General features: G+C 46.0%; 1 protein-coding gene across 2 annotated transcripts; it reads left to right on the top strand.

Moving 5' to 3' along the window:
- Positions 1–4,148: 4,148 nt before the first annotated feature.
- Positions 4,149–14,879, top strand: TCHH (trichohyalin). 2 transcript variants are annotated; one of them, XM_043999788.1, is made up of 5 exons: positions 4,149–4,191; positions 6,532–6,694; positions 8,512–10,364; positions 10,605–10,922; positions 11,043–14,879. In XM_043999788.1, exons 2-5 carry the CDS (start codon positions 6,557–6,559, stop codon positions 13,765–13,767), a joined length of 5,034 nt encoding a protein of 1,677 aa, XP_043855723.1. In that variant the 5' UTR covers positions 4,149–4,191; positions 6,532–6,556; the 3' UTR covers positions 13,768–14,879. The 2 variants fall into 2 exon arrangements, with proteins under 2 accessions (XP_043855723.1, XP_043855722.1); XM_043999787.1 differs by having other exon boundaries at positions 8,512–10,922.
- Positions 14,880–15,123: the final 244 nt, after the last annotated feature.

The raw sequence follows: 15,123 nt of genomic DNA, 5'->3' as shown, positions 1-15,123 counted from the left end.
CCCACAATTGTGTGTTGTCAATAATGGACTGATAGAGGGGAAAGTTCCTAGATAAAAGTTAGTAGGTCTTGAACCTAAGAGAATGTAGGTTTGGGATTGTTGGGGAAGAGAAACAGAAAGGTAGAAACAGCACAAGCAAAATTATGGAAATCAGAATGAGCTATCTACATAAGGAAAGAATTTTTTAAAAAACTGAAACGAAAGTTTAGTGTGTAAGAGCTCAAAGAAATAGCTGCCTTTGTTTCTCTGTCAAGGTTTTAGAGTGGCTCAGAAAAAAAGAATGTCTTCCTTCCCACAATGATTTCCTTCAAGTCACCTGACTTTGCACTGATTGATGTTTCCTTCAGTATTTCCAAGAACAAGGCTCCTTCAGAGTTCATCTTCAAACTTAAGATCCAAAGAAGTTCAATGCTCAAAAGAAACCAAACGAGTTGTCTCCATTTAGTTTCATGGTTTGGAATGCAGATTCAGCACCTAACTGTAATGGGATCCAATGGAATCTTGGATCTGGTGTCTTCTTTTGTTGGATAGAAGAAGGGTAATATGGGATAATGGGATAAAGACCAGAAAACCTCAGTTTAGATGATGATTGGTTTTTAATGCAAAAACACAAAACCAACACATTCCTGCTTACCCTTTAAGAATCACAGATATAGAGTTAGAAGGAACCTTTCGAGGTCAACCGGCCCAAACCCTTCATTTTACAGATTAAAAAAAATCTGAGGTGCATAAAGTTTGTAACTTGCCTAAGGTAATCCAGGTAGTACGTGGTAAAGTCAACCTTTGATTTAAAAAACCCAGTACTTTTTTCATTGCCTTTATCTAAAGATTCTGGAAATATCAGATTCTGGTGTGGCTAAGAAATATGGGGCATTTTAGGTGGTCCAAATTTCATTTCCTCTTTTTAGCATCTCTAAAATAATTTGGGGGGGTTGGGTTTTTTTGTGAGGCAATTGGGGTTAAGTGACTTGCCCAGGGTCACACAGTTAGTAAGTGTTAAGTGTCTGAGGCCGGATCTGAACTCAGGTCCTCCTGACTCCAGGGCCGGTACTCTATCCACTGCACCACGGAGCTGCCCTTGGGATTGGTTTTTTAAAAATTATTTTAGAGGGGGCAGCTCCGTGGTGCAGTGGATAGAGTACTGGCCCTGGAGTCAGGAGGACCTGAGTTCAGATCCAGCCTCAGATACTTAACACTTACTAACTGTGTGACCCTGGGCAAGTCACTTAACCCCAATTGCCTCACACACACACACACACACACACACACACAACTGATTCCCTTTGTGCTATGGACATGATAGCCTCTGGCTCTTAGTTTGGGAGACAGTTCATACACACCTGGAGGCTAAGGTACTTGGATTTCATTCCTTTTCCCAAGACCAGAATGTTCTCTGACCTCCTGGTGCCTCCATCTCCCATTGTATCAAAACAAGGATAAATGAGATGTGTTTGATAATAAAAAAATGTGGAGATATGTTGATAAAAATCTCCATTATTTGTTGACAAACCAAGATGGGTCTAAACTAAGTGAGTCTAAGGATTGCCAATCACCCTTACATAAGAATATACTGAACCAATTTGTCCTTGCTTGACAATTTCCCATAATCCAAAGACTTCCCAGGGAGCTGGAAAACAATCAATATTATCTCTGTTTTCAAATCTTACTGCAGGCCTTCCTTTTAAAAGGATGCCTTTCCTTAATAATTATACCATGTTAAGTAGGTATTTAGTTTATGAAACTATTAGGGCTGCTTTATTAGAAAATATCTGACCTTGTTTTAGAAAATAAAACTCCAAAGAATTTGAAAGTACTACTGAAGCAGGGGAGGGAAAAAAGGAGGGAGAGTAATATTTTGCTGTTTGTGCAGGTTTTCATTAGAAGCCTTGCTGCTGAACCCATGATGAACTTGGTTTCTTAAATTTAAATAATCATAAAAATGTCCATCAAGGGGCATAAGATCTGTGATTATTTTGGAATAACAAACATGAGGTCTCCATGTTAAAGCCAATGCCATTTCAGACACTATCCTATATGTTGTTCAAAAGCACAATTGTGCTTTTATCTGCCCTGTATTTCTGTAGCTTCATCAACAATCACTTAAGTATAACAAATGATATCATGCCATTCAGAGAACCCATATACTGTCCAGTTCTTTGGAGGGTATACTAACCACAGGATCACAAGGAGACCAAGTCAGTTCATAGCATTCTGGTCACAGAACCAGAAATGAAACCCAAGTATCAAGCCTTCAGTTGAGTTTGGAATCCCCAACAGGTCAGCATACAAATGGATAGAATTAAAAGCAGACCCAATGCCAGAACCTGAAGTAGGTCCTAATGAAGTATGTGCAACTTAGAAGACAAAAATCTGCTCCTACCTAAGGGAACTCAGTGTTCAAGTTGATGTTGTAAGAAAGCCTGAAGAACAGTCCCCATGTCTATTGGATTCATGGCTTGTCAAGGGATTGATGCCAAGGGGTGCCAAAGCAAAAGGCATAGTTGCTGTTCCTAAGACTAAATATACACTGTATTCCACAGGTAAACTGATAACTAGTCATCCTGGGCCCTCCAAGAAATCCCTAAGGTCACAGAGCTCAGGGCAGAAGGAAGCAACTGCTGCCCATGTTCACTATCCAGCTACCCCTGGTAGAATCCTACTTCCTCCTCTCATTCCCATTTGACTTTGGGCTTTATTATTCAGTTGGGCTGATGCTGAATAAGCCAGCAACCAAAACTAAATTCTGTATCATTCTGACCACCTTGCACATACACACAAAAACTACATTTCAAGTCCCGAGATATTGCATCCCCAAAGCCCACTCTCTCCAAGGTGCCATTGAAATCCTCAAACCTTTACAAAGTTAATGTCTTGTCCAGGACAAAGGGAAAAACTGATCTGTAGCACCACCGCTGAATCACGTAATGGTCTCCATAAACCTCTCCTGCCCTGCTGCTTCAGCCATTCTGAAATGCAGGGGCAGGAGGTACTGACCAACAAAAAGAAAATGCATTTCTTTACAATAAAAGAGCATTTCAAATTGCAAATCTCAGCCCGTGTTGAGAAATGGATATAATGGGAAAGAATGACCTATTACCTTAATGAGTCTTAGGAGAGCAGCAGACTAAAGTGCTTAGGTGTTATGACCATTAGCAACTTATGTCCAGGATGATGACTATCTCTGCAGCAATGCATTACACCAAGTTTGTTCCCCCAGAGGCATTCATATGCTAATTAGATAAGAAAAACTAAACTTTGATGTGGTATTTCCAAAACTGGTATTCCCCAATTTCTAGTTCTCTTTATGAATGTTTTAGGAAAAATAATAATAATAACAACAACAACACCTCCAAAATAGCTTGTCATTGCTATGAGAAGTCTATCACCTATATAAAACCCTATTTCAATCCAGTTCAATAAGCATTTCTTTTGGGAAAGAATGCATGAAGGTGTTCTATGCACATGTGTGTATACACATGTATATGCCTTTGTGTCTGTGTGATGTGTGCCTGTACTTGTCATACATGTACAGAAAACTCGCTCCTCATCTCCTGTGCTTGAGATAAAATCATTGCAGTGTAGTGATCATGTGCAGATTCCCACTGACTGTGGGAATCTTTAGGTAGGGAAATCAAGTTGTGCTATTCAGTCTTATGGCAAAGTATAAGATAAACTTTCATCACTTCCTCTAATGATCTGGCTAACATGAAGTTCAGTGTCTTGTAGGTTACTGATTTAGAATGTATCTCTTCAGGCAACTAAACCAAGATATAGAAATTACTCCCAACTAAAGAAAATCAGAATTTTTGCCAAGTGTCTCTCAACCCCCAACACACACACACACACACACACACACACACACACACACACACACACACACACACACACACACACACATGAACATGCTCAAGGTTAGGTGGAGCCAGCACCCAGAGTGCCAGGCAGCAGCTATTCACCCCATGCTAAACAGCTACGTGCGCATATGGTGAGATAAACACACTATTCATGGAGATAGAGGTGGAGCTGGGCTTGGTTGGGAATGAATCAGGCCATCCCACAGAGTGGGTGTCTCCTTCCTAAGTGGCTCTCTAGGGCACAATTAAAACCCCTATAAAAGGCCCTGCTCTCATATGCTCAGTACCCTTGCCAGCCTCGTCAACGAACACTTGACTTTTTCCTCTGGTGAAGTGGGTAAGTCCCATACTATGGGATCTTGTTCTTCCTACTGATGCTTTGCTTTGAGCCGTGGGAGATGTTTGCAGGGACCTATGCATTTGGACAGGTCTTGTGGGAGTCTGGGAAATTTATCAATTTTCAGCTCTTAAGTTTTGTCTTTGCATCATTTGGAAGTTAGGGTATTTGAGATCTAGGTCCTAGAGAGCATTCTATTTTCGTTCTGTCTTTTTCAAGGCTGTTACAGTGTCCTTAAAAGTCTTGGGGAAGCTTTAGCCTTAAAATCTGCTCTAAGATTTTTTGGACACCCTGTACAATAGTGGCATCTTGTGCTGTCTTTGTTCTCTATGTGTTTCCCTGTTTTCTTTAGTTGAAATGCAGTGACTGTCAGCTTATGGGTTTCAGAGGTTGAACATGACAACGAGAATAAACCAAGGCAAAATATATAGCCAATAGATTGGCTGAAGGATTGTTTTAACAGAGCCCTGCTTCTGCCTAAGCTTTGCCAGGCTCATTTTGGGGAGAGGGTGATTCTGCTACATTGGTGAGATTTAAGTGACTTATTTGTTTTGTAATAAACGTTAACCAAAAGGTCAGTTCCATTTAAAGTATCTTGTCCGTCCTGATAATGTTGCCCTCCCAGGGATGGTCTCTCAAATGCTTTTCACAGATGTTATGTGTAGGAGAGCTGAGTTAACTTGTATCACATTCTTTCTTCATTTGAAAGTGGGATATCTTGAGCTGAATGTATACCTAGCAACAGTAACATTAGGTTCTGACTTTCACATTTGAAAGGAACAGTATTTAACGGTGGTATTATGGGGTTGGAATTGGTGACTTGCAGGTTTGACTTCTGGATTCTCTGTGGATTGGTTGTATAACCTGGGGGAAGTCAGATGCCTATTTCATTGCTCTAATTGCTAATATGCATATATATAAGTATATATCATGCGTGTAACATGTGCATATGTTATAAAGGCATGTGTGTGTTGTATATGTGTGTGTACAGTTGCCTTTAAGGTGTGACTATGTGAAAGTTTCTAACCACTTCATCAATAGCTTTTGCCTTCCTCCTTTGCTCACTTTTAGAGAGAACTAGTTATGAGCAACAGGGGGGCGCTGATTTAACCTTTCTTCCATAGAATCACAGATTTAGGGATGGAAAGAATTTTAGGGGTTATTGGATCCAACTGCCTCATTTTACAGATTAGAAAACTGAGACCCAAAGAAGCTAGGTCTTATTTCTTTGTCTGCTCTTTTAAATTATACTACTGGAGGGTGTGTTATGCAAATTTCTCCAAATTGGGACAACTACAGATTAACTTGAAGCTGATTCATAGATTCAATGGATTTAGACCTAGAAGGTACCTCAGTGATCATTCAGTCCAACCCCCTTATTTGCCAGATAAGGAAATTGAGTCCCAGAGAGATGAGGTGATTTGTCCAAGGTCAAGTGGAAAGTCAGTGGCAAAGCCAGGATTTTATCCGACATCTTTTGACTCAGAATCCAGTGTTCTTCCTATCATCCTGCTCTTTTTGGCCACACTTTTGCTATTTCCCAGGATGTATTCACAGTGTTCCATAAATTCTCTGGTTTGGGGGTTTTTTGTTGTTGTTTTGGGGGTGTTTTTTGTTTTTTAGTGGGGCAATTGGGGTTAAGTGACTTGGCCAGGGTCACACAGCTAGTAAGTATTAAGTGTCTGAGACCAGATTTGAACTCAGGTACTCCTGACTCCAGGGCTGGTGCTCTATCCACTGCGCCACCTAGCCGCCCCATTCCATAAGTTTTTAAAGTGCTCTATAAATAACATGGGGTAATAGATTTAGAGCCGGAAAAGTTGAGGAAACTGAAACGTAGCTAGTAAGCATCTGAGGCAGGATTTCAACCTAGGTCTTCTTGCCTTCAAGTCCAGTACTTTTTCCACTATTCCATACTTCCTCTTATAACACTTTTTATAACTATTTCTGCTTTCTTTTCTAAAGACAATATTCATAGATGAAATTCTTTTGAATACCATAGTGGAAAACTAGTTCCTTGTGCACAAATAGATATAATTATTCAGAGGGGAAAAGTTACTCCTAGAATGAACACTATCTGCCCAGAACAGTGTAGTTGAAACCTGATCAAGAGTAGAGAAACAGGGGGCAGCTAGGTGGCGCAGTGGATAAAGCACCAGCCTTGGATTCAGGAGGACCTGAGTTCAAATCCAGCCTCAGACACTTGACACTAGCTGTGTGACCCTGGGCAAGTCACTCAACCCTCATTGCCCTGGGGGGAAAAAGGGGGGCGGGGGAGTAAAGAAACAGACTTTGATTCAAGCCCAGTGATTCCATGATTGCCCTATTTTGTTCTTCCAGGTTTACTTAAATTTGCAAGGAAAAGATGCCTCAGCTACTGAAAAGCATCATTGATATCATCCAAGTTTATGAACAATATGCAAAAAGTGATTGCGATGGAACAGCACTGACCAAAAAAGCCCTGAAGAATCTCCTACAGAGAGAGTTTGGAGATATTCTCCGGGTAAGAACTGACAAAGGAAAGGGAGAAGGGATTCTTCCTCGATACTAAGAAATGTGCTTTCTTCTTGGATAGCTCAAGGAAATCATAAAGGAATATCTTGTAATTTTGCTGTGGCATAGGTCTAGACTAATTCAGGCATTTTGTTTTCTGGGGTTAACTCAATCATATTCAGCAAGGCAGTCAAGATCCCCCCCCCCCCCAAAAAAAAGTATTCAAAGGTATGAAAAACTGACAGGAGAGGAAGTTTACCTGTGATTCCATGACATTAGGAACTCCCAGGTAAGTTAACTCTCTCCACTAATGCAGATCTTCACCTTTTCTGCAACTACAAGTTCCCTAGAATACTGAGAATTAAGTGATTAACTCAAGGCCATATAGCCAATATGTATCAGAGATGGAACTTGAACTTTTAGTCTTCCTAACTTGGAGGCAGGTTTTATATCCATTACCCTATATTACCTCTCTTGACTATAATGCAAATCTTTTATAAGAAGTTGAGAATATCACTACCAAAGATACCAAAACAAAGTTGATTGTAGAAGGAATTTTTAAGTCTACTTCCTAACTTTTTAGCTAATCTGTGTTTGTTTTCTAGCATAACTGCCATGATAAGTGTTTTATTTTATATCAAAATGTGATATTTTTTTAAATTATGAAAAATAACCTTTTTCTGGTCTGTGTCTAAGTATGGGTCTTACTATACCAGGCATATGCAGCAACTGCAAACTTTTTCACAAATAGTCCCCAAGTTGTCCATGAAGATGAATGCAAATTTTTTCTCAACATCAATAAATAGAGTTTCTTGGGTCTGAAATCACTCCCAAGGGAATCTACAAAAATCAGTAAGTAAGGGGGCAGCTAGGTGACACAGTGGATAAAGCACCAGCCCTGGCTTCAGGAGGACCTGAGTTCAAATTCAGCCTCAGACACTTGACACTTACTAGCTGTGTGACCCTGGGCAAGTCACCTAACCCTCATTGCTCCACCAAAAAATAAAATAAAATAAAATAAGTAGGCAAATAGATAGAGGATAGGTAGACAGACATACAGGTGAGTGGATGGATGCTAGACATAACAATTGGAGACAGCTAAGTGGTCCAGTGGATAGAGCACTGGGCTTGGAATAAGGAAGACTCACTCATCTTCAGACAGCTGTGTTTCCCTGGGCAAGCCACTTAATCCTGTTTGTCTCAGTTTCCTCATCTGTAAAATGAGCTGGAGGATATGGCAAACCACTCCAATATCTTTGCCAAGAAAACCCTAAATGGGGTCATGAAGAGTCAGAAACGACTGAAAAACAACAAGAAGAAATGACAAATCCCAATGTCTATGACCTTTAAAATCAAATGTCCTCTTTACAAAGGAACAACAAGACTTACAATATTGAATCACGGAGCTAGAGCTGGAAGGGGTCTCAGAGACCATCGGGCCAATCCCATCATTTTAGAGTTGAGAAAACAGGTTCAGAATTTAAGCGACTTGTCCAAGGTCATATAGTTAATAAGCGGCAGGAGTAGGGTTACATCGGATCATAGATCTAGATCTATAAAGGATGTCAAAAGCCATGTGGTCCAACTGGGACTTTTCTTACCGCGGAGACTAAATGACTTGCCCACGGCCACACAAGTTGTAAGCATCAAAGGTGGGATTTGAACCAAGGTATTCTGGGTGATTTTCGTATTACTTGAAGAAGAATCTCTTAGATGATAAGACCTCGAAAAACATACACGGGTGGCTAAAAGCTGCCATGCTGTTCTTGGGCTCCAAAGCCCTGCATTAAATTGTCAAAATGTTCTTTTTCCTTTATTTTCCTACAGAGACCACATGACCCCCAGACCGTGGACCTGGTCCTGCAGCTTCTAGATCGCGATTGTAATGGGGCTGTTGATTTCAACGAGTTTCTCTTACTACTGTTCAAAGTAGCTCAAGCTTGTTATTACGCGCTTAGCCAGGCCACAGGAAACGAAGAGAAGAGGAGAGTTAAGCTAGAGGAAAAAAGGTCACAAGACAGCCTTGGAGAGGAAAATCAGAGGAGGCGCGACGCCCGGGAGAGGCAACTCCAAGAGGAAGAAGAGCTGCAGCGAGCGGAGCAGGAACGCGAGAGGCAGCGTAGCGAAGGGCGCCAGCAGCTGGAGAGACGGCGCCAGGAGCGGGAGAGGCAGAGCGTCTCCAAGGAAGAGCAGCTGCAGCGACCAGAGCAAGAAAGGAGACTCCAGGAGCGCGAAAGGCAGCGCTTGGAGGACGAGCAGCTGCAAAGACCCGGGAGGGAAAGACAGAGAGACAGACAGATCCGGGAAGCAGAGCAGAAAGAGAGGCAGGAGCTAGAACAAGAGCGTCGCCGCGAACAGAGACAGGAGAGCGCAGAAGAAGGCTACAGAAGACAGGAGCAGGAGAGGCAGCAAAGGGAGCGGCAGAGAGAGCGCCAGGAAGAAAGGCGGCAGGAGCGCGCCGTGCAGAACTTGGAGGAAGAGCATCAGCAGCTGAGACGTCAAGAAGAAAGGCAGGCCCGCGAGCAGGGGGAGAGCCGCGGCCTCCGCCTGCAGTGGCAACTAGAGAGGGAAGTTGAAGGTCGGCAGAACAAACTGTACTCCAAGCCCCGCAGGCAAGTGGATGGCCAATTCCTGGAGGAAGAGCCCCGACGCCGACAGCAGAGAGAGGAAGAAAGACAGCGGCGTCAGGAGCAGGAGAGGCAGCTGCGCGAGGAAGAGACATTGCAGCGTCAGGACCGGTTCGGTCAGCTGCGGGATGAGGACCTGGACGACCGCTACCAGGAGGAGCAGGAAAGACTAAGCCGCCAAGAGGAGCAGGAAAGACGGCGACAGATACGCGACCGGCAGCTGCGAGAGGAGGAGCGGCGCCGCGACCTCAAAATCCAGTGGCTGCCCGAAGAAGAAGCCGAGAGACGCCGTAACCTGCTCTACTCCAAGCCCTCTGAGCAGGGACCTCGGGCGCAACGCGAGAGGCAGCTGAGAGAGGAAGCGGAGCGCGAACTTCAGCAGCGAGAGAGGAGGAGGCTCCAGGAGCAGCGGGAGCAGCTATATCGCGAGGAAGAGCGGCTCCAGCAGGAGGAAGAGCAGCTCCGACGGCGCCAGGAGAGAGAGGATAAACGGCGACGTCAGGAGCGAGAGAGGCAACTGCGCGAGGAAGCGGCATTGCAGCGTCAGGACAGGTTCGTTCAGCTGAGAGATGCGGACATCGAGGACCGCTACCAGGAGGAGCAGCTTCGACGGCAACAGATACGCGACCGGCAGCTGCGAGAGGAGGAGCGGCGCCAGGACCTCAAAATCCGCTGGCTGCCCGAAGAAGAAGTCGAGAGACGCAGAAATCGACTCTACTCTAAGCCTTCTGAGCAGGAACGCGAGCGGGAACGTCGGGAGCAGCTGAGAACAGAACAGCTCCAGGAGGAGGAAGAGCAACTCCAACGCCTGGAACAGGAGGTAGAAAAGAGACGAGAGGAGTTAGAGAAGAGGAGGCGCCAGGAGGAGGAAGAGCAGCTGCAACGCCTGGAACAAGAGGTAGAAAAGAGACGTGAGGAGTTAGAGAAGAGGAGGCGCCAGGAGCAGAGAGATGGACAGTACCGGGAGGGAGAGAAGCTCCAGGAAGAGGAAGAGCAGCTCCAGCGCCTGGAACAGGAGGTAGAAAAGAGACGAGAGGAGTTAGAGAAGAGGAGGCGCCAGGAGCAGAGAGATGGACAGTACCGGGAGGGAGAGAAGCTCCAGGAAGAGGAAGAGCAACTCCAGCGCTTAGAACAAGAGGTAGAAAAGAGACGAGAGGAGTTAGAGAAGAGGAGGCGCCAGGAGCAGAGAGAGAGACAGTACCGGGAGGGAGAACAGCTCCAGGAGGAGGAAGAGCAGCTCCAGCGCCTGGAACAGGAGGTAGAAAAGAGACGAGAGGAGTTAGAGAAGAGAAGGCGCCAGGAGGAAGCAGAACAGCTCCAGCGTCTGGAGCAGGAGGTAGAAAAGAGACGTGAGGAGTTAGAGAAGAGGAGGCGCCAGGAGCAGAGAGATGGACAGTACCAGGAGGGAGAGAAGCTGCAGGAAGAGGAAGAGCAACTCCAGCGCCTGGAACAGGAGGTAGAAAAGAGACGAGAGGAGTTAGAGAAGAGGAGGCGCCAGGAGCAGAGAGATGGACAGTACCGGGAGGGAGAGAAGCTCCAGGAAGAGGAAGAGCAGCTCCAGCGCTTAGAACAAGAGGTAGAAAAGAGACGAGAGGAGTTAGAGAAGAGGAGGCGCCAGGAGCAGAGAGAGAGACAGTACCGGGAGGAAGAACAGCTGCAGGAGGAGGAAGAGCAGCTCCAGCGCCTGGAACAGGAGGTAGAAAAGAGACGAGAGGAGTTAGAGAAGAGAAGGCGCCAGGAGGAAGCAGAACAGCTCCAGCGTCTGGAGCAGGAGGTAGAAAAGAGACGAGAGGAGTTAGAGAAGAGGAGGCGCCAGGAGCAGAGAGATGGACAGTACCGGGAGGGAGAGAAGCTCCAGGAAGAGGAAGAGCAACTCCAGCGTCTGGAACAGGAGGTAGAAAAAAGGCGTGAGGCATTGGAGAAGAGGAGGCGCCAAGAGCAGCGGGACAGAAAGTACCGGGAGGAAGAACAGCTGCAGGAGGAGGAAGAGCAGATCCAGCGCCTGGAACGGGAGGAGAAGAGGAGGCGCCAGGAGCAGCGGGACAGAAAGTACCCGGAGGAAGAACAGCTCCAGGAGGAGGAAGAGCAGCTCCAGCGCCTGGAACAGGAGGTAGAAAAGAGACGAGAGGAGTTGGAGAAGAGGAGGCGCCAGGAGCAGCGGGACAGAAAGTACCGAGAGGAAGAACAGCTCCAAGAGGAGGAAGAGCAGCTCCAGCGCCTGGAACAGGAGGTAGAAAAGAGACGTGAGGAGTTGGAGAAGAGGAGGCGTCCGGAGCAGAGAGACAGAAAGTACCGGGAGGAAGAACAGCTCCAGGAGGAAGAAGAACAGTTCCAGCGCCTGGAAAGGGAGGAGAAGAGGAGGCGCCAGGAGCAGCGGGACAGAAAGTACCGGGAAGAACAGCTCCAAGAGGAGGAAGAGCAGCTCCAGCGCCTGGAACAGGAGGTAGAAAAGAGACGTGAAGCTTTGGAGAAGAGGAGGCGCCAGAGGCGGCGGGACAGACAGTACCGGAAAGAAGAACAGCTCCAGGAGGAGGAAGAAAAGAGACGTGAAGAACGAGCGGGGAAAAGGCTGCGGCTGCAGCAGCGAGACCGGCAATACCGGGAGGAGGAGGAGTTCCTAAGTCAGGAGAGAGACGGACAATATCCCGAGAACGACGAGTTCCAAGAACAGGAGAGTGACCTTCAATTCCGTGAGGAAGCCCAGAGCCGACGCTTGAAATGGCAGTGGCAACCCCACAAGGAAAACGAAGCACGGAACAGAAGGCTTTACTCCAAACGTAGGGAGGATGAACAGAGGGACTGGGAGCAAGAAGATTCTCAAGTCCGAGACTGGCCCGCAGGTGATGACGACAAGTATGGTCGTGGAGATCTGGACAGACCGTTCAGATCCGAGAAATCCCGGCGGGTGCAGGACAGACAGCTCTATCGGGACGAGCAAGAAGAACAGAGATACAGGCAAGAACGAGAGGCCGAGAAACAGCGTCGCCAAGAAAGAGGCAGGATATCTCAGGAAGAAGAGCAAAGGCTCCGACAAGAAAGAGAGCAAGAAAGGAGACGCCGCCAGGAGCGAGAAGGGAAATTCTTGGATGAAGAACCGTTGTACCGAGAGGAACAAGAAGAGTATGAAGAAGCGAAAAGGCGTCGTCAGAGCAGAGACAGGAAGTTTCGTGAGGAGCAGGAGTTTCGCACGCAGGACCAAGAGAGAAGGGAAAGACTCCAGGCCCGAGACCGACAGCTCCAAGAGGGAGAGGAGATCTACCTTCAGGAACGAGACAGACAATACCGTCAGGAACGGCGCTCCCAGGAGTCCCGGGACAGGCAATTCCGAGAGGAAGAGACCGTGCTCCGTCAGCAACGAGAGGAACAAAGACGCAGACGAGAACAAAAGGAAGAGCAGCTCTTCAGAAAGGAACGAGAGCAAGAACTGAGACAACGTCAAGAACGAGACAGAAAATTTCGCGAGGAAGAGCAACTCCGTCGCCAGGAACGAGAACAAGAGCTGAGGCGCCGTCAAGAACGAGACGGGGCATTCCCCAGGGAAGAGCAGCTGAGGGAGGAAGAACTAGAGCAGAAACAGAGACGCAGGCAGGAACGCGACAGCAAATTCCGAGAGCAAGAGCAAAGCCTCCAGCAAGCGGTAGAAGAGGAGAGGAGACGCCGTCTGGAACAAGATAGAAAGTTCCGTGAGGAAGAACAGCTTTACAGAGAGGAGCAGGAGCAAAGACGTCGCCAGGAGCCAGCCAGAAGATTCCGCGAGGAAGAACAGCTCCGCCAGCAGGAAGAAGAGGAAGAACAGAGGCGCCGTCAAGAACGGGAGAAGTCCAGGGACCAGGAACAGTTCCTCAGTCAAGAGCGCGAGAGGAAATTCCGCGAAGAAGAGCAGTTCCGCAGACAGGAGCTAGAGCAGGAGCAGAGGCGCCAGGAGCGAGAGAGAAAATTCCGAGAAGAAGAAGAACTCCGGAGACAGGAGCTAGAGCAGGAGCAGAGGCGCCGTCAGGAGCGGGAGAGGAAATTCCGAGAAGAAGAGCAGTTCGGCAGACAGGAGCTAGAGCAGGAGCAGAGGCGCCAGGAGCGAGAGAGAAAATTCCGGGAAGAAGAACAACTCCGCAGACAGGAACTAGAGCAGGAGCAGAGGCGCCGTCAGGAGCGGGAGAGGAAATTCCGAGAAGAAGAGCAGTTCGGCAGACAGGAGCTAGAGCAGGAGCAGAGGCGCCAGGAGCGGGAAAGGAAATTCCGCGACGAGCAGCAGCGCAGACAGGAGCGAGAAGGTCAGCGGTACCGTCAAGAGTTCGACTCGCAAACGCGGGGCCAGCTCCGAGACAGGCAGTCCAGGGAGGAAGACAAGAGTCGCAGGCAGGCCCAGGAATTTAGCTCACGTCAAATTTCTAAACCAATTGTCCGTTCTAGCCCACTGTATGAATATATTCAAGAACAAAGGTCCCAATATCGTCCGTAGGAAAAGCTATCAGAGTCCTATCACTTACCAAAGTTTAGACAACAGGAAATGGAAAACACCGTGTACCAAGTGATTGATCAAGCACAAGTTCTTTTCGGTTATGGGAAAAAATCTTTTCTGTCTAAATAAGTGGGGAGTTTTTCTCCACCAAAAAAAAAAACAAAAACCTTAAGCTACTTTTATTTCTTTCTTCAGTCTTGTGGTTCTTTACTACAAACTGTCTTTATTCATTGATGCAGATGTGGTGTTCATTAAGGAACAATAGTTTGATTTAAGGAACTTGAGGGGGGGCACTCGCTGGTTCATCAATTGTCAGAGCCAACTCAAGAATCAAGATCTTCAGTTCCTCCTTTGATGACGCAATTGGGCTTGAAGAGATGTCATTTTCCAAAGCATGTGCAAGTTGAGATTTTTCTGAAAACAAATATAATTCAGCTTTACCTCAACCCAGATTCTCTCTTGAGTGGCAGTCACCCCCACTGTAGCCCTAAGGCTTTATTTTTGCTATTTCACAATTATATTGTCACAGCCTTTTAATGAGGAGGCCATTTTAGACAGTCTACTTGTGAAGGCAGCCCAAAATTGGAATAAATGTTTAAAATCTGCAATTAACCTGAACTCTGATAATTTAAGAACAAAGAAGATTTGGATTTAGGACTGTTCCTCCAAAATAAAGTTTTAAAAACCCAAGAGACTACAAACAAGCTCATGAAGAAAAATCAAAATGTTTCTTTAAAAGCTCCACAGCTCAAATTTTTAAAAGAATAAATAAATGTAGATGTCTAGTATAGTCTGTAGTACTTAGTTCTTTCCCCTAGTCCTTGATAGGGTTGTAGATCTTTACACCTCTGTGAATTTCAGCTGGATATGAAACCAACTCAGAGAATTTTGAAGATCTGCCTTAGTGATTGGTACCTGGAACCTGCCAGAGTTAATTGGGGGAGTGTGTTAGGAAAGGAGAATGTGTACTGGAAAATGTGTGTATGGCTGTGCAGGTACCCATAGGCCCTAGGACAAGACCCTTCAACCCATAACCCTTTGAGGCTAATTGATACTATCTTGGGGACATTCTTGTTGAAATGATTGGACTATGGAAATCAATTAATAAATGGTTGGCAATTACTTTTTTTTCCTGTTTCATCTCTTCGTCTTCACAGCACAAGGAATGGAAACTGACATAAACTCCTCACACACATACATACCCAAATCACTAAGCTTTTATTATATTTGACAAGATGTTAAGAACCCTTTTTCATAAAAAGTGCAAAAGAAATTACCAAAGGAGAGTTCTGGTCAGGCCAGACTGTCGTGGACAGCTGAAATTAAGTTCACAATGTGAGAAAGCAATAGCATCTT

Source organism: Dromiciops gliroides, chromosome 4, assembly GCF_019393635.1.
Source record: "Dromiciops gliroides isolate mDroGli1 chromosome 4, mDroGli1.pri, whole genome shotgun sequence".
NCBI classification, from domain to species: domain Eukaryota; kingdom Metazoa; phylum Chordata; class Mammalia; order Microbiotheria; family Microbiotheriidae; genus Dromiciops; species Dromiciops gliroides.
Note: the sequence above shows the minus strand (reverse complement) of the source record. Positions and strands in the feature narration are given on the sequence as shown.